The 19,249-nt window shown below is 53.7% G+C and overlaps 1 protein-coding gene across 1 annotated transcript in view; it reads left to right on the top strand.

The window, feature by feature from the left end:
* PLEKHG3 (pleckstrin homology and RhoGEF domain containing G3) overlaps positions 1–19,249 on the top strand; it is a 73,185-nt gene that overhangs the window by 48,270 nt on the left and 5,666 nt on the right. Inside the window, 13 exon segments of the mRNA XM_009211735.4 lie at positions 8,324–8,713; positions 9,726–9,823; positions 10,949–11,018; positions 11,349–11,395; positions 11,506–11,656; positions 11,745–11,876; positions 12,068–12,250; positions 12,417–12,509; positions 12,785–12,871; positions 13,099–13,132; positions 13,475–13,573; positions 17,453–17,491; positions 17,944–17,963. Coding sequence (XP_009209999.2) covers positions 8,324–8,713; positions 9,726–9,823; positions 10,949–11,018; positions 11,349–11,395; positions 11,506–11,656; positions 11,745–11,876; positions 12,068–12,250; positions 12,417–12,509; positions 12,785–12,871; positions 13,099–13,132; positions 13,475–13,573; positions 17,453–17,491; positions 17,944–17,963 — 1,443 coding nt within the window.

The raw sequence follows: 19,249 nt of genomic DNA, 5'->3' as shown, positions 1-19,249 counted from the left end.
TCCTGGTTCACCAAGTTTAACTTGTATCATTATTATTAATTTGAGATGTGGGTCAAACATTGTAGGTACAAGGCAGGAAAATCTCATTGTCCTGATACTTGCAAAACAAAGTGATTTATCCGTTATCATCACCACCACCACCACCACCGTTCTCAGTGGGCTTACTGTGTGTCAGATGTACGGGTTACTTACTTGTATCATCTCAACCCTGGAGACAACCCAGTCCGGTTGGCACTATTACTGTGCCTATTTTCCTGATGAGGAACTTGAAGCTTGGTGAGGTGAAGTGACTTGCCCAAGGCCACATACATCCAGGAAAAGTGGAGGGCCTGGAATTCAGACAGGGTCTGCCTGACTCCAGAGCCAGTGGATGAGTTTACCGCATTTGACCTCTGTGGGCACCACTGCATCTGTGCATATTCTCTTTTCTGCCGAGAAAGCAGAGGGACCCAATGGGGCCCCTCCACACCCACTCGGTTCCCAGTGAGATTCTCCAGTGCCTTTGAACCTGAGGCAGTAGTAAAATACAGCTTCCTCCTACCCGCCCACCCCACTGCAGCCTAGAGGCCTCGAAACAAGCAGCCCCTGAAATGGGGATGAGGCCGGAAAGATGGCGAATTTGCAGGGCTGGGTTCTTGAACTTTGCTAAGTAGCAGCGGTTCTGTGAGCCTTTTTGACCTCAAGATGAGAGAGGTGGGGCCTCTGGGAACTTTGGATCTGTCTGTGATTTCCAGGGGGTAATTTCTAGTAACACCTTTTAGGGCTTTCTTTGGCTGTTCCATTTTTGGGGCACATTGCATAGTGACAAGTTGTGCTGGCAGCCAAGTGACCTCTACCCTGGCTGTGAACAAGAGCAATTTATAATAAACAATAATTTCCCCCATTTGGCTTTAGCAGATGTTTACATGAAACTTCCTGAGACATTTGCAGGGAGACCAGGTCGTCATAGCCCCTTTTCTAAACTTGGCCACTTTCCCCTTCCTCTCAGTCTCTTGTGGCTGGTCACCTAGTATGTAGCCCAGCGGGGCAGCTGTGCCATGCTGTAGCTCCCTGTCTGGGGCCAAGTAGGATGGGACTACCAGAGTGAATGAGCAGTCACCAATCCTGGTGCTTCTTGGTTGATCGGAAACTTGCTGGCAGTGACTAATGTGGAGACTCATTAGACTAGGAGGAACTGGCTTTGGTCTTGACCTCACCCACTGTTTACCTTTCTCTTGACTGTGTGAGTGGTGAGCTCATCCAGGCACCATCTCACAGTTCTTCCAGCAGGCATTTATTGAACACCTGATGTGCCTTGCTCTCTGGGGCCGAAGGGAAGATATGGGAAAGAAGGCCCAGCCCCCTGGGTTTTACTGTATCGGCCAGAAGAGATGCATGTACATATCAATCCCCAAGACCAATGCTTTAAGTGATACTCAGGGTGTTTCAAGTTCAGAGGAGTACATTACTTTCTTATTGCCACTGTAACAAATTCTGCAATCTTAGTGGCTTAAATCAACACACATTTGTTGTCTTAAAGTTCTGGAGATGAGAAGTCAGACTGGGTTTGCATGGCCGGGTTCCCTCTGCAGGATCCAGGGCAGAATTTGTTTCCTTGCCCTTCCTAGCTTCCCAGGCTGCCCGTATCCTTGGCTTGTGGCCCCTTCCTCCACCTTCAAAGCCAGCAGTGTAGCATCTTCCAGTCTCCTTCTCTTTGTCCCTCTGCTTTTATTGTGAAACTTCTGTCTGACCCTGACTCCTGCCGAATTCCCCTTATGAAGACCCTTATGTTCCCATCAGACCCACCCGGCCAATCCAGGATAATCTCCCATCTTAAGACCCTTGATTTGATCACATCTGCCTTCTATGTTCCTTTTGCCATATAAGGTGGCATTCATAGGTTGAGGGTCAGGCTGTAGATATCCTTGGGCGGGGGCGTGATTCAGCTTACAGTAGTGTGTCTGTTGGGAAATGGTTGAGGAGGCCTTTCTGAAGGAGGTGATTGCTAAATGTGTATAGGCAGAGGATCTGGGGACACATTCCACGTTTGAGAGACAACATGGGCACATGCTGGGGAGGTGGGGACAGGGGGTATGGATGAACAGCCCTCCCCCTGAGCAAGGTGCCCGGCTTTCCTTTCCTTCCAAGGCCAGGCCGAGGGAACTTTCTGGACTTCAGTTGCAGGCCTAGACTTTCTCCTGGAGTCCATGTGGGAGGGCTTCCCTGGCACCACACAGTCCTTTTCCTTCCTGGCAGCTGTGGTCCTGCTGCAGGGACCCAGCCAGACTGCATGGGCCCTGCTGCTCTTAGGTGGTGGGAAAATGCATTCCCGAGGGAAAATGAATTTGAGCCAGCTGGGCTGGGTTTGGGTGGCCCAGAAACCTTGGTCACACTGTTGGCACAGCCTCTGCAGGCAGTCACGTTGCTTACATGCACACAAAGTCACTCCCCGGGGAGCCTTCTCTCGAGCTTTATTAGGGTGCTCAGGGCTGCTGAATCTCCACGAGGGAAGGGAGGGGTCAGAGTGAGGAAGCTGCTGGGAAAAGGGGCAAGGGTCCCCTAGGAGGAGGTCCTCCTCTCCCCCAGGAGAGCCCCCAGGGTGCGGGGAGCGATGGGAACAGACAGGCAAGAGCTGGGCCTCTGGGGACAGTTTGGGAGCAGGGTGGCCCAGAGTGTTGCCGAGCTGCGGGTGAGAGCACAGCTGAGGGATTTCACCATCTTAGTTGAGATCGTAATTGAGAGAGATCTCTCTCTGGAAGTTCACATTGCTTCCACACTGTTTTTTCTGGAAAAGTTCTAGCTTTTCTCCATTGCTTCCTTCTGGCACCCTTTTTGAAGAGATTCCGAAAGTGCCGTCGTGGGGATTGTTTTGGGGAAGGACAAAAGCTGCTGGGCCACCCTGGCTTTGAGAGCCCTTGGAATGTTTAGCAGATGATGTAGTTGAGGGATGAAGGCCACACAGGAGGGCTGTGCCATCACTGTCCCTGAGTGAGGACTTCCTTTTTTTGTTTTTGAGATGGAGTTTCACTCTTGTTGCCTAGGCTGGAGTGCAGTGGTGCGATCTCGGCTCCCTGCAACCTCCCGGGTTCGAGCAATTCTCCGGCCTCAGCCTCCCGAGTAGCTGGGATTATCGCTGCATGCCACCACACCCAGCTAAGTTTTGTATTTTTAGTAGAGATGGGATTTCCTCATATTGGTCAGGCTGCTCTCGAACTCCTGACCAAAGATGATCTGCCCCCCTCGGCCTCCCAAAGCGCTGGGATTACAGGCGTGAGCCATTGCGCCTGGCCACGAGGACTTTCCCTGTGTGCAGGTGTCGTGTGGATTCCTCCCGGACTGGGGCCTTTGGAGCAGCTGCCCCTGGGGACCCCCCTCGCTCCTTTTCTGCCTGGCTCCAAAGCAGCTGTGGTGCAGTGTGGCTTCTGATTCTTGAGTGTGGGGTGAAGGACGGTGGACGAAACGATGACATCAGCCTCTCTGAACCAGAATGTTTTCTGTGGAGTCTCTCGTGTGCCCACCAGAGGGTTCACCCCCAAGTGTCCTCTTCCCCTCTCCTGCCTTGTCCTCAGCTCACTGACCTGGGAGGGAGAGCCAGTGGGAGTGGGCTGACTCCTGGGCATTCCCCGGGACCAGAGACACAGAGTTCCAGAAGGCTCCCCGTGACTCTGTGGGATGGGGGAGGAGCAGGGTCCCATTGCCTCAGTGACAGGAGGCCTGAGGACAGAACACTGAGGCTGTTGCGGGTTAGGAGGGTGCGCCTTTTTTCTCCTTGTTCGGTCAGAATGGGGCATGGTGCTGAGGCGTAGTGGGGAGGGGAAGGATGTGGCTTCAGTCTACTGTGCTGGGAATCCAGGGGCCTGCTGCAGCCTGCCTGCCTCTGCACCTGCAATATTCAGGGACGCTCCTTCAGAGGACAGGTGTGGGTGGAGGAAGGGTGTGGTTTAGGCTTAAATTTAAAGAAAAAAAAGAAACCTCTCTCTCTCCCCCTCGATCCTTAAAGGTGTATGTCTGGGCTGCTTCTTAGGCCCATCAAAAAGAAAGCTTGGCTGGGTATGGTGGCTCATACCTGTTAATCCCAGCACTTTAGGAGGCTGAGGCAGGAGGATCGCTTGAGGTCAAGGCTGCAATGAGCTGTGATTGCACCACTGCACTCCAGCCTGGGTGACAGAGGGAGACCCTGTTTCAAAAGAAGAGAAAAGTCTTTGGGGACCTGATCAAAGAAGGCTTCACAAGTATAGGACTTGAGAGAGTTTTCAGTTTTCATTTTTTTCTTTTTTTTTTTTGAGATGGAGTCTTGTGCTGTCACCCAGGCTGGAGTAGAATGGTATGATCTCAGCTCACTGAAACATCTGCCTTCCAGGTTCAAGTGATTTTTCTGCCTTAGCCCCCCAAGTAGCTGGGATTACAGGTGCCTGCCACTATGCCTGGCTAATTTTTGTATTTTTGTTAGAGACGGGATTTCACCATGTTGGCCTGGCCAGTCTCGAACTCCTGACCAAAGGTGATCCGCCCACCTCGGCCTCCCAAAGTGCTGGGATTACAGGCGTGAGCCACCATGCCTGGCTGAGAAAGCGAGTTTTCTAGAAGACTGATTCACTGATTGATGACTGACTGGATTGATTCATGTTGCAGGATGGAAGAGGTCACGGCTGGGGCATACTTAGGATAACTGGATGTGGTATGTGGTAGGACGGGGTAGGTGTGGGTACCTGGTTTGAGGGTTTGGCTGCTGTCTGCCTCATCACCTCCTTCTCTGGCCTCCTACTTCCCTAGCAGACAGGGTCTTCTAGGATGTGTTTGAAGACCTGAGTTCTCATCCTGGCTTGGGGGAATCTTATTGTATGGAGTGATGCTCTTCAGGTAGGAAGGAAAGGCTGGCTCCCACCCAGGGAGGCACTTTAGCTGTCTCTGTGGGAGTCTGAGCTACACACACATAATGGTTCCAATCCGGTCTCTTAGGGCCAGAATGCACTCCAGCTAAGTGTGATGCACTCAGAATGCACTCCAATTGAATGCGATGCCTCTTATCCGTCACCATCAAACGGTGCCTCCTGACAGTCTGTACTGGTGTCCTGCTTTGTACTCAGTGCCTCGTTTGTTCTTCAGCCCTCCCTTTCTTGGGCTCTTGGTTCCTTTCCAGCAAGTCCTCCTGCCCAGGAGAGACAGCCTGGTGATCGTGGGTTTCCCCACTACAGGGCTTCTCTCATCATCCAAGAAATTTATAGTCCAATCCTGGTGACCTTATGCTTTCTTCCTTTTCCTTTCTGCTTACCCATGACCTACGATCCTTTGACTGGGGATCTGTATTTTACCATGTTGTTCCAGCCAGAGAGTGAACTGCCAAAGGTCACATAGTAGCAGGTCCAAAAACTGCCCTAAGGAATTTTGACTAAGTCCTTCCAAGTGTCGTGTCATAAGCCCCAATCCTTCAGGTCTTCATATGTCCCCTGCAGCTTATGCTGAAGCAAAGCCATGGCAGCCAGGGCTGTGACCAGTCCTTTGCTTGTGGCCCTGGCTGGTGTGTAGTCCGTTAGGGAGGCGGTGGGCAGGAGAGCATAAACTCTGGAGCTTCAGTGCCTGAGTTCAAGTCCAGGCCCTACCACTTACTACTTCTGTGGCCTCAGTGCCTGCATGTATATAATGAGGGTAGTCATAGAACCCTCTGGAGTTGTTGCAAGGGGTTAGTCACTTTAATATGTACATAGCGCTTAGAGCATTTTAGCAGTTGGCTGTTATGCTTTGTTTTAGCCTTAGGAGGATTTGGGATACAGGTACTATTTTCAGAGTATGAGCTTAGTTTGCAGACAGGTAGCCTATGATCAATCAGAGAGAAAACTTCTCCAAGTAGAAAAGCCCTATTAGTTTCTGGGTTTGAAATGTGCTCATGTTGCTATCCTCTTATAGTGGAGTCCCCAAAGAGGGACCCTCAGAAGGTCCCTTTTGGAGACAGATCTCCCGAACTGTGTGTGTGTTGGGGTAGGGGTGGGACTGTGAGTAATCTTTTGCTTAAGGCTGTGAACTGGCTGGCTGTGAAATCCATTGGGAGTGGGGCTGTTTCCATTTAGCTTCCCCAGAGAAGCTGACTGACCCCAGATGTGACCTGGGAAAGGTCTTAGGCCGTAAATCCCTGCCCCTTTGTTCCCTGCTGGGATGGTGGTGGGTGGGTGGGTGGGGTGCCTGACTGCACTGTGCTTCGAAGGACATCAGCATGCCACAGGGCTGGGGGTTAAGGGCTGGGGCGGAGCTTGGGTTTTTGTCTGTCAGTGCTGGAATGACATGGTGTTGCCCTGCCTGCTGGTTCTGTAAAAGGCATAGCTGAGGAATTGTAAAGGCCCTTTTGAGGAGGGAGGAAAAAGCAGCAGCCCTACAATTCCCAAGGGGGCTCTCCTCTGAGCCGCTCAAAGAGCTTTACCAAAATGATCCTGCTAATTAGCTCTCCTGGCATTGCATTGCACCATGGAGGGGAGCACTGGGCTGCCACTGAGACCCCATCTGCAAGTAGAGAGGCTCAGACAGGGCACCTTGGAGGTGACCCCCTCCAGTGAGACCCAGTGACAAAGTGCTGTGCTCCAGAGCGCCCCGGCCAGGTTAGCGGCGGGTGGTAAGTAGGTCTTGAGGCGCTTGATCTGTACCTCAGTAAAAGCATCAATTTGTTCACCATTGTGGTTCATTTGTTAAATTGGCCCTTAAGACCCCTGCTCTTTAGTAACTAATGGTGTATGGCAGAGGGTCTCAAACTAGTCACACTTTGTCAGGCGAGTGCTACAATAGGAGAAACCTGGGAGGTAGTAAGAGAACACAGAAAGAGTTCCCTAGATTTGGGGGATATTGGAAGGTTCCTGGAGGGGCGGTTTCTAATCGGAGACCTAAAGATTGGATGTAAATTACATAGGTTGGGGAATGGTATCGTATGGAGTGGATGGAGAAGAGAGAACGCTGAAGCAGAGAGAACATTTGCAAAGGCCTGAGACCCAGGGGTGTTGGTTTACGGGTTGAGGCAGAGGCACAGAAAACCACGGGCCAGTGCCAAGGGTTCCCAGAGTAACGGCAGCTTCTAGATTCTTCTCCTTGTAGCTCAAGCCTCTGCCCTTTGGTCATGTCTGTGGTCTAGTCACTTCTGAGCCCTAGAGCCAGGGGTAGAAGACCTGGGTCAGTAGGGGTGAGAGGGATGCCCAGGAACTTACTGTTTTCCTGTGAAATAGCAATGAAATGTGTACTCTGGAAAGTGGCATTGGTGAGCTCTATGGCGTGGGCATGGGTGTTGCATGGGTGTCCCTGTCCTTCCCGAAGGCTACAGCCTGAAGTAGTCTGCCCACTCCACCCTTCCTTCCCCCGGCTGCTCCAGGTGGGCCTGCCTGTGAGCCACACCATCTGCTTAGGGAATAAAGTCCACCTGAGGCTGTGTTTGCCTCACCTGGGTGCAGTTTACTGCTTTCTCTGCTGCCCCCACCCAGCTGTGCCAAGGGGAGCTTACAGAGACTCACTGATGGCTCAGCCCTGGGGAATTTCCTAGGGCCTGGATGAGTCAGAGGCAGCCTGTACCAGGTGCTGGGGTGGGGCTGTGGAGTGGGGGGATAATGCTGGCTCAGCCAGTCAGTATCCAAAGTTTCAGGTTCGTGGTGAAGCCACCGGTGCCCCTGAGGTTTTGCAGTCCTAGGAGAATATTATCCCTGGTATGTGTCTTAACACTGTAAGAAGCAGATCTTTGCCCATCCCTGTACAGTGACCCCAGCACACGCTACATACAGGTGGGCACTTGGGAAGTTCCTCTTGACAATTGCCATTATCATCACTATATTCATGGCGTGTGGAGCACGTACCCTGTGCCAGGCATCATGCTCAGAGCTTTACGAACAGCAGGTGGCGTCATCCGGGAGGACAAGCCATGGGGTAGGCTGTGTCTATCCTCATTTTACAGGTGAGGAGCTGAGGCTCTGAGGCACTAAGTACTGTGCCTCAGCAGTGGAGCTGGGCTATGAATTCCTCAGAGGGTACCTGGACCACTGTGCTGGCAGGTGGACTTGGGCACCCTCATCAATGCTCATAGAGTCGGAGAGCAGGGCCCTTCTTGGGATTCAGTTTTGTTTTGTTAATTGTGTTAAATGTAAACACACATAACATAAAATTGACCATCTTCACCATTTTAAGTGTACAGTTCATTGATATCATTGTGCAACCGTCATCACCATCTATCCACAGAACCTTTTCATCTTCTAAAACTGAACTCTGGACCCACTAAACAATACCTTCCCACCCTGCTTGCCGGCACCCCTGGCAGCTGTCCCTCTGTTCTGTTTCTGTGGGCATTCAAAGGTTGACCCTTCATCTGTCTGTCTTGCTGCAGAATCTCCCTGGGGTGCCCTCCCCAGGCAGCAATGCCAGGATGCCCGTGTCCACCTCCCTCCACCAGGATGGCAGCCAGGAGCGGCCGGTGAGCCTGACCTCTACCACCTCCTCGTCGGGCTCCTCCCGTGACAGTCGCAGTGCCATGGAGGAGCCCAGCGGCTCCGAGGCTCCTGCTGAGAATGGGGCAGGCTCCCCAAGAGACCGGCATCTCCCCAATAGCAACAACAACTCCAGCAGCTGGTTGAACGTGAAGGGGCCCCTCTCCCCATTCAACAGCCGGGCGGCGGCAGGGTCTGCGCACCACAAGCTCAGCTACCTGGGCCGAGTGGTGCGGGAGATCGTGGAGACGGAGCGCATGTATGTGCAGGACCTGCGCAGCATCGTGGAGGTGCGTGCCGGGGGCCCTGTGGCACAGCATTCTAGCGGAAGCCTGTTTCACCCTGGGAGAGAAGCTCTGGAAAGACCCGCTTCCCATAAAGTAGTTGGAGGACTCGGGTCTCCCACCCTCGCTGACTGCATGGTGAAAACTGTTGACCCCTCAGGCTTCCTTAGGACCTTGGGCCGGATCAGTAGCTTGGGCTGGCAGGAGTGAGCATCATTGACAGGGAGGATGGGTCCCCAGCCTGCCTGGGAAGATGGCTCTAGAAAGCCTGTGCCACAGAGACCAAATGCAGTGAAGACATGGGCTCTGGGCCTGGCCCCACGCATCCCCTGCCCTATTGTTGCCTGGCTGTGTGGAGCCTCAGGTTCCTCCTCTGTAAGAGGAAGCCACACCTACCTTGCAGGGCTACTGTAGGTGAAGGACATGGAAGGGCAGCTGTGTGGCTGCCACTGAGGAAGCCCTCTGCTCCACTGGCTCGGGGTGTGGATTAGTTTCCTAACAAATGACCGCACACTGAGTGGCTTAAAACAGCAAATGTATTCTCACTCAGTTCAGGAGGCCAGAAGTCCAAAATCAAGGCACTGGCCGGGTTGGCTCCCTCCAGAGCCTCTGAGTGAGTAGTTCTGTGCCTGTCATCCAGCTTCCTGGGCCCTGGCAGTCTTTGAGATCATTGGCCTGGGGATGCGGCCCAGTACCTTCCCATCACCACCTTCTTTGTGTCTCTCTGTGTCCTCCCTCTCCTCTTATAAGGACAGCAGCCACTGGATTTCGGGCCTACCCTAAATCCTATCTGAAGTCATCTTGAAATCCTTAACTAATGGCATCCACAGAGACCTTATTTCCGAATAAAGTCACATTCGGGGTTCCAAGTGGACGTGAATTTTGGGGTGGACACTGTCTCACAGTAGGCAGTGTCTGTGAAGTGGTGTCCCAGCAGGGCCTAAACGAAGTGTGGCTAGGGAAGGTCGTGGGCAGGGTTGTGCTGGGGGCCAGGTTCTGACCACCTCCCTCCACGCAGGACTACCTCTTGAAGATCATCGACACGCCCGGGCTGCTGAAGCCAGAACAGGTCAGCGCCCTCTTTGGGAACATAGAAAACATCTACGCACTGAACAGGTGTGTGAATGGGCCTGACACCATGTTCTGCCTGCGAGGCCCACCTCGGGGCCTAGGGAGGAAGCCTGGATGTCCCTGGACTCATGGGCCTGTGACATGTGGGCCTGGGGCCTGATCTCTGAGGACAGGGAAGGGTGGTCCATCTCTGTGCCCTGGGCTGATGTGCTTTCTCTCAAGGGCAGACAGGGAGGTAATTTGAGGGTATGTGCGTGTTGGGTCCAGCCTGGGCCGGCACCCCTCACGGGGCTGCTGGGCGCTTCCTGGAGCACACTGATTCTTTTCCCTGTGGGTGGCTTCTCTGTCCTTCTCATCTTCATTTTCCACTTGCACATCTCTTAATTTCTTATCCTCCTTCCCACTGACTCCAAGGGCTCCCTGGAGATGATCTGACCTATTAGTGGATTGCACAACCCAGGCAAGACAGATGTGAGAGGCCAAACAAGGCCTGGCCAGGGGCTGTGTCAGGGCAAAGGGCGTGGGTCTGCTGCCTGGGACCACAGACTCCCCAGGGAAAGTGCGCTGCTCTGGAGGGTCAGAGCTTGAGGGAACAGCGGTGCTAGGACAGGAAGAATCGTATCCCAGGCCACTTAAGATGGGCAGTAAGCTGGAGAAGTCTGGAAGGGCAGGGTACAGGGAAGACTTAGACCAATGGTGAGGGTTTGGGAAAAGAGGAGGAGCACAGAGAGAGGAGGCAGGGAGCAGTGTTTCTAGGGGTGCCAGGACTCACCTGTCTCTCCCCATGTCCCACATCCTGGGCGCCCTGGCTCCTTTGCTAGTTCCCGTTCTCTCTCCTTCGCCCTTTAATCCTCTGCTTTTGTGTGTTTGACTCCTTCTGCCTGCAGAGGAGCTGTGTCCCCTCCTGAGGTGGGTACGAGGGTCCCCTCTTCCTCTCCCGCTTGCTGAGCCTGTAGGTCTCCCTGACTTCCTGCTTTGTGGCTGCTTTGTGCTGGATACTTTCTGTGGTTGCTGCCTGGGGCAGGGCTCCCTCTGAGGCTAGAAGCCCCAGCTCTTTACCTTAACAATAGGGCTGGCTGTCAGTCAGGGTTCGGGAGGTTGGGGAGGGGGCAGTGAGGGGCATTGTCCTCTGACTGCAGAGGGTACAGTGGCTGCTTTCCCCTCACCCAGCCAGCTCCTCAGAGACCTGGACAGCTGCAATAGTGACCCCGTGGCTGTGGCCAGCTGCTTTGTGGAAAGGGTAAGAAGAGCTGGGCCCTTGCCCCGTCCTACCTTGCTGAGAGCTCAGAGAGACAAGAACTCTGCCAGTGTAAGAGGAAATCTGAGTCCTGGGGATCCCTTTCCAGGGAAAGTGCTTGGTGCTGTGTCTTGAATGAGAAGGGTGTTCTAGGGGGAGCCAGGGCTGCTGGGTGGATGGGATGTCCTTGATAAATAGGTATAAAGATGGCTCTGTAGGCACTTGGGAACAGGGGACAGAGTATGCTCTGGGGGCCAGGGGCCTATCTAGTACCACCATCTTTACAGTCAAATGGGAATCTCCCTGAAATCACTATTTTTGATCTCTTCTTAGAGCCAAGAGTTTGATATCTACACCCAGTATTGCAACAATTACCCCAAGTGAGTAATTGGGGTGAGAGGGAAGGCAGAGCCATCTGGTGAGTCCAGAGCCCCCCACCTCCTCATCCAGGCCTTCTCCAGGTGGTGACTGGCCCTTCTCCCACTCTCAGCTCTGTGGCCGCCCTGACGGAATGCATGAGGGACAAGCAGCAGGCCAAGTTCTTTCGGGACCGGCAGGAGCTGCTGCAGCACTCACTGCCCTTGGGCTCCTACCTGCTGAAGCCGGTCCAGCGCATCCTCAAGTACCACCTGCTGCTGCAGGTAGCCCCTTGGTCCTCCCAGGCACCTGGGGCCTGGGGAGGGCAGGGCCTTCGAGTCAGGGGTACCTAAGCCTCTATCTTCTGCTCAGGAAATTGCCAAGCATTTTGATGAAGAAGAGGATGGCTTTGAGGTGGTGGAGGATGCCATTGACACCATGACCTGTGTGGCCTGGTACATCAACGACATGAAAAGGAGGCATGAGCATGCAGTCCGGCTCCAGGTGCTCGGGGGCTGGGAGGCTGGGGGAGGGGCAGGGCTGGGTGGGCCATGCTTCGGCTGGGAAGAAGGACTGTGGCCACCCTGCTGGGATGAGCTGGGTGGTGGCATTGGGGGAGCCTTTGTGGCAGGTTTTGCAGAGCCTCCGAAGGCCCCAGTGGCCTGACTGTAGGGGTTGGGGCCCCTCTGCTGCAGGAGATTCAGTCACTCCTCATCAACTGGAAGGGGCCCGACCTGACCACCTACGGGGAGCTTGTCCTGGAGGGCACGTTCCGCGTGCATCGCGTGCGCAATGAAAGGACCTTTTTCCTCTTTGACAAAACACTGCTTATCACCAAGAAGCGGGGCGATCACTTTGTCTACAAGGGCAACATCCCGGTAACCAGGCCCTGCCCTATCTCCGCCGTCTTCTCTCCTTCCCAAAGGATCTGGGCTCCCCTCCTTGTCTGCTTCTTGGGGCTCAGCACCACCCTTCTGAGATCACCCTCCCTGCTTCCCCAGGCTGTCAACCTTGTGCTTTACTGTCCTTTTCCTCTGCCCCTAGTGCTCCTCCCTGATGCTGATCGAAAGCACCAGAGACTCCCTGTGCTTCACTGTCACCCACTACAAGCACAGCAAGCAGCAGTACAGCATCCAGGTGAGGGGCCAGTGGGGCTCAGGGGCTAGGGAACAAGATGCCCAGGGGACATCTGTGTGGAACTCCTGGCTCCTCCGCCCACCTAGCTGCCCCAGGATCCCGGTAAGGCAGGGATCATTGCAGGCACTTCTTAGGGTCAAAGTGAGGAGTCAGGTTAACCTCAGAGTTCCCAGCATGGTCCCACTTTTTCTCCCTGGGCGGAAGCACTGTCCATGCTGGACAGCTTCAGGCCTGTAATGATAACCCCTGGGTCCCTTTCCCTTGGGTCCTCCCAGGCCAAGACGGTGGAGGAGAAACGGAACTGGACTCACCACATCAAGAGGCTCATCCTAGAGAACCACCATGCCACCATTCCCCAGAAGGTGAGTTCCCCCAGCTCTTGACAGCGGACAGGGAGAATGTGCTCCTCTGAGCCAGCTCTACAAGGTCCACTGGGGACTCACCTTCTGGATTTGGGCTCCACTGGACAGTGGATGTCAGTACAGCAGATGCCTCGGGCCTTGGTGCCGCACTGTGGGGTGTCCTTGTACAGCAACAGGGGAGGCTGGCACATAGTAAGGTAATAACCAGGTGCGTTTCTTTCTGTCAGGCCAAGGAAGCCATCTTGGAAATGGATTCCTATTGTAAGTGTGCTCTTTTCCGTCTGTTTTGTCCCTACTCATGGACATTGCTCGGTCAGGCTGCATCCTGGGGAAGCTTTACCTGATAATTTTATTCCAGGAGCAGGGAGGACGGGGGCCTCCTGTTAAGGGCTGGGGGGCGAACTATATGATTAAGGATGCTCTCCTGCTGAGCAGTGGGACTCTCAGTGCCTGAAGCTCCCAGCTAGAAGATGGAGGGAGCTCTGGAGGCTCCTGGCCCTGGAGCTGGGTGGGTGTAGAGGTCTGGCTGGGTATGGACAGGGTCTAGGGTAGGCCAAGGCCAACTGGAAACCAAAAGCTTGACTGTCTCTCTCCTGGATGCAGATCCCAATCGGTACCGCTACAGCCCAGAGCGGCTGAAGAAGGCTTGGTCCTCCCAGGATGAGGTGTCCACCCATGTGCGCCAGGGGCGCCGGCAGTCTGGTAAGAGAAGGACTGTGGAGGCAGGAGGCCTCTCCCTCACACCCTTTCCCAGGCTGGGGACCGTCTGCGGCAGTGTCCAGGGCTGTGTCTCTCACCTCTGCGGAAACCCTGGGAAAGGCTTGAGTGGGGCTGGACATACACCTGGGGCTCATCCTTTCCCTGTGCTGGTGCTACCCACACCACATGCCTCTGGGCCCTCGTTGCCTACCAGTTCTGGGCAGCCCAGCTGTTTCTTACTTTTTTCTTTCTTTCTTTTTTTTTTTTTTGATGGACTCTTGCTCTGTCGCCCAGGCTGGAGTGCAGTGGCTCGATCTCAGCTCACTGCAACCTCTGCCTCCTGGGTTCAAGCAATTCTCCTGTCTCAGCTTCCCAAGTAGCTGGGACTACAAGGGTGTACCACCACACCCAGCTAATTTTTATATTTTTTAGTAGAGATGGGGTTTCACTATATGTTCGCCAGGCTAGTTTCGAACTCCTGGCCTCAGGTGATCCACCCGTCTCGGCCTCCCAAAGTACTGGGATTATAGGTGTGAGCCACTGCGCCTGTCCAGCCTACCTTTTTTAAGGCCCTAGGAATACTTGCTCACTTGGGTCTTGGCACCCCTTCTTAGCCCCCTGCCTCCTTTGCCTCTTGGGAATACCAACACCAAGTCATTCAGGAGTAACACTCGGACATCGCAGATGGCGCCAGCCCAGTCCTGGAACAACCCGAGCAGAAGCAGGACCCGGGGAAAACGAGTTCAGTGGCACCAAACCCAGACAGGAAATATTTACTTTGAGTCTCAGGAAAAAGTTCCATTTTCCTCTCCTGAGTTTTCTTCCATTCCTGGACTTGCTAGGGTGTTCTTGGATTATTGGAATGAATCGTCTATTTGAAAAGAGAAAAACCTTGCTTTTATTCTTAACTCTGTGGTGATGAGTGTGTGTATTTTCTACATTGGGTTTTTCGTTGCTATTTAGTGCGAGGCCCAAGGACAGCTCTGGCTTAAGCCAGGTGTCTGCCAAACATATACTCAGGGTGGGAGTTGGGGTGAGAATTGTCTAAGACCCCGGGAGAGAAAGATTCTAAAGTGACTGAGAGCAGTGTCCTGGCTTGGGTCCACAAGTGTGTTGGGTTTTCATTGGTGATGACCTGTGAGTCCCCTGAATGTGTGTGTGGATTGACATGTGGGCGTTAGCCTTCTAGAAGGTGGAGCAGTGGCTTATAGAAGGCTTTTGTGGTTTTATGTTGTTGGTATTGCTCTGGGTGGATCTTGAGCCCTAGGCCACCTTGCTATGGTTGCAAAAGTTTTATGGTTTTTATAGTTAAAAGCTCCAAATGGGGGTGTTGCTTTCTTCTCTCTAGCCCTCTTTATTTCCTTTCCTTTTCTTCTCCTGTAATTCTCTTCTTGTCCTCCTCAACTTGGTGTACCTTAAAATTTGAAGCTTCTAGCACATTGGTGTGTTCAGCAAGTGATAATATTGGTGGTAGTGATAGTAGCTGCATCCTAATGTTAGCACCAAAACTTTAGCCATGGATGTACAATTCTTTGAATATACTTAAAGCCATTGAATTGTACACTCTAGGTGAATTGTATGTGAATTATATTTCAATAAAGCTGTTACAAGAAAACCCCCAAACTTTAGCTGTCCAAAGCACTCAGGAAATGAGCCATTTTAAAGAGCTGAAGTTTCCACATGGCTGAGATTTTTAGCCTGTAAATACTAAGAGTCGCATTTTTTCAAAAAATATTTTTAAAATGTTTTAACTGTTATGAAATTCCCTTCCTCCCTCCCTCCCTCCCTTCCTTCTTGCTCTGTTGCCCAGGCTGGAGTGCAGTGGCACCATCTCTACTCACTGCAACCTCTGCCTCCTGGGTTCAAGTGATTCTCCTAAGTAGCTGGGATTACAGGCATGCGCCACCATGCCCAGCTAATTTTTTTTTTTTTTTTGTATTTTTAGTAGAAATAGGGTTTCATTATGTTGGTTAGGCTGGTCTCAAACTCCTGACCTCAGGTGATCCGCCCACCTTGGCCTCCCAGAGTGCTGGGATTACAGGTGTGAGCCACCCCACCCGACCAAAATAGACATCTTTCTAAAGCATGCTTTGTACTCTTGAGTCTTTTAAAACAGAAGGTGGTGCCTGCCGTTGAACCTTTCCTTTTCTGGAGTTAATGCTACAGCGATCACTTAGGGTGTGTGAACTGCCAGATGCTTGAGGGGCCCCAGAGGCTGTGGGTTGCCATAGAGACAGCCTGCGTTTGACGTGTCGTGCCCTTCTTCACGGTTCTTCTGTAACACTGAAGTGTCTGTTTTCATTGGTCTAAGCATGTTTGTCTGTAGTAGCCCTTCTTCCCCTCCTGTCTGTTAGAAAGCAATCGATCAGGCCAGGCATTGTGGCTCACTCCTGTAATCCTAGCACCTTGGGAGGCCGAGGTGGGAGGATCACTTGAGGCCAGGAATTCAAGACCAACCTGGACAACATAGTGAGGCCTCGTCTCTACAAAATTAAAAAATTAGCTAGGCATGGTGGTGTTCACCTGTAGTCCTAGCTACTCTGGAGGCTGAGGTGGGAGGATCACTTGAGCCTGGAAGGCAGAGGTTGCAATGAATGGATATCATGCCCCTGTACCCAGCCTGGATGACAGACGAGACCTTGTTGCAAAAAAAAAAAAAAAAAAAAAAGAAAAAAAGAAAAATCAATCTGTTGAACTTGTGGGAACTGTAGACCCCAAAAAGATCAGGAAAGTCACTGGGGAGGGACTTGGGCCACATCCAGACACTTTACTGCCTGGGCTCAGCCATCCACTCTGACTTCCTTGAGGTCTTTTCTGCTTCTGCTCACCACTCAGTGAGCTGAGATGAGCTGACAAGTATATTCTGTGGATAATTAAGGTTTATTGTTTAAATTATATGTCACTTATTAAATATTCTTGATAAGTTTTAAAATGAAAGAATAGAACATTTTCTACTTTTCACTTTAAAAACAATTAGGCATTTACTTACATTGATACAGATAGTGTATGTACATTGTGTGTGTCAACAGAAAAGAGGTTCTTCAATAGGCTGCCTGCTGAGGAACAGCAAGATACCTTGGTAGACTTTCCTTCTGACTTCAAGTGTGTAGCAAATCGTGGCGATCCCTGGGCCTCCCACTTACCGCCACCTAGGCAAGGATATGGATAGGCGAAGGCCGAGGCTCTATAGAACTGGACCTTGAGACAAGGTCCTCTTATTCCCGCCCTCCAGTCTCAGGTGTGTCCCCAAAAAGGCTGGGGTACAAGGTGATGACACCATCGGCCTAATGGATGTGTTTTGTATCCTGTCCCCAGAGCCTGGTCACTCTCCGTACAGCCGGGCAACTCTCCCCAGCGGGCAGCGAGGCTTCATGGTGCCAGGCCTTAAGGGCCGTAGAAAGTCGGGTGTGACCTCTGCTTTCCAGCTGGGGTGCTGTGAGGGGCTTGGCAGTGGGTGTAGCTGATGCGCTCATATGCTCATTGCCAGGGAGGCAAGGGGCTTGAGGTGGAGCCAGCGGCCTCCGGAGATGTTGCTAGTTGGTCTGAAGGGGGCAGCATGGAACTCAGTCCCCTCCCTATGGCTTCTGCACGAGGGCCCTGGGCCAGGTGTGCTAATGCATTGCATCATGGGTGGTACTGCTCCGGCAGGGCTGGCAGCCACAGCGGGGGTCCTGGAGATGGATGGGCCTGCCTCCCTCTCCGTAGGTGCAAGGGGCTTGGCGACATTGTGGAAGGCAGCCTCCCTGGGGCCTATGACTGTAGGGGGGCAAGCCAGAGTGGACTTTGAGCTGGTGATGGGCTGGTGGCGCTGTGAGCTTGGGACCCAGCCAGGCACGGCAGTTTCCTGGCCCGTGCTGACTCTGCCCATGCTTTCCTCCTCAGAGCCAACCAAACACCTGCTCAGGCAACTCAGCGAGAAAGGTGAGTGTGTGAGGTGGCCAGCTATTCCCAGAGATGGGGGGAGGAGGAGGGGAAGCAGCCGACAACCTAGGGGTTGACCTGAGGGTGGGGGATTGTCAGAATAGTGTAGAAGGGTCTCTGCCTCCGTTCTCCCCTGGAAGAGGGCCTCGCCCCTGGCTGGCTGAGGAGAGGGGCTGGAGCTCTCCCCTATGCACAGGCCTCATGCCCTTTTCTCTGGAAACAATGAGAACCGAGCAACAGGCACAGACCTGCGCTGCTCTGTGGCCCCTGGGCCCCTGCTCTGTCAGTCATTCTTTTGAAAGCACAGGAGACGAGGTGAGGGTTCTGGGAGCAGGAGCCCCCAGTGAGGCCTTCCCCAGGGGGCTGTCCAGAGGTCTTTCTCCTGCTTACTGATCTCTTCCCCTCCCCTGCCCCTCGCCGGTGTGTTGGGGACCCGGTGGTGATGTCCGCAGCCCGAGCAGCAGGAATGAAGGTAAAGGCCAGTGGGAGGAGGGGACTGGCTGACAGAGGAGGGTGGGACTGCCCAGGTCAGCCCCTGGCTCCTTCAGCCCTCATTGTCTTCATTCATTCAACAAATGCCTGCTGAGCACCCACTGTGTACCAGGCTGTGTGGCATAGGGCCACAGAGATGAAGAAGACATGGGCCTTGCCCTGGGGGCCCTTTTGCACCCTCTTCCTAGAACAGCACCCCGCTGGGGGCCTGCCCAGCATGGACCTGCTCAGATTTCCCTCTCTCTAGGGTAGACAAGTAGGCAGGCCTCTTTGGGTTCTGAATTTTTGACCAGGTTACAGCCTTTCCACCATGAGAACGCCCGCCCCTCCCTGGACCCCAGTGGAGACCTGAGTTGGGCATCTAGGTGTGGCTTTCTGTGTGAAGCCTCCCCACCCACAACTGCCTGCAAGAGGACAGGAGGTTGTCCAAGAGGCTGGTCACGAGGGGGTCTTGTGCTCTGAACAGCATGCAGGCAGTGCTGGCACCCTCCTGGACTTTGGGCAGCCCTCTCGTGCTCGGGGCCTGCAGCCAGAGGCTGAAGGGGCTGCCCAGGAGGAGGAAGAGGAAGAGGAGGAGGTGGTGGAGGAGGAGGAGGAGGAGGAAGAGCAGGCCTTTCAGGTCTCTCTGGAGGACCTGACAGGGCATGAAGGCAACGAGAAAGGGGCTGGGCCGAAGCCCCCAGGCTCAGAGGAGGAGGAGGAGGAGCAGGAGGAGAGCCTGGCGGTGGCGGAGCAGGTAGCTGACTTTGCCAGCTCCCTGCTGGCCGCCCTCCACTGCTGGCACTATCGGGCCAACGCTTTACTTTTCTCCCGGGGCGCTATGGTGAGGTGTCTCTTCGATCTCCCCTCCTCCTTGCATGCTCCCTGGGATGTGCATGCCCACCCAAGGGCCCCCTCTGCTGCCCTCCCCACCCCACCCTGCCCTAGTTTTACTCCTCCCCTCAGCACTTAACACCCTCGCTCGCTGTCACACCCTGGTGAGCCCCTGGCATGCTCTGTTCCAGTACTGGGCACTTATCATTATAACGCCCAACAAGCATGACAAGTGGGGTGGGGCGGTGGGGGCAGGGAGAAGCTAGCACACAGTGGGGCTGGAAAGGTCAAGTCCACTTTGTCTGGATGGAAAGGTGGGCCGAGGTTTTCTGAAGCTGCATGCCTGACAAGGCTTTCTGCAGCCCTAGGCCTGGCATTCAGGTTGGCTCTGGAATGGCTCAGGCCCCAGACTGGCTCTCAGCTCAGCCCAGCCCCTTGGGGCGTGGGAGGCGC

Source organism: Papio anubis, chromosome 7 (assembly GCF_008728515.1).
Source record: "Papio anubis isolate 15944 chromosome 7, Panubis1.0, whole genome shotgun sequence".
In the NCBI taxonomy this organism is placed as follows: domain Eukaryota; kingdom Metazoa; phylum Chordata; class Mammalia; order Primates; family Cercopithecidae; genus Papio; species Papio anubis.
Note: the sequence above shows the minus strand (reverse complement) of the source record. Positions and strands in the feature narration are given on the sequence as shown.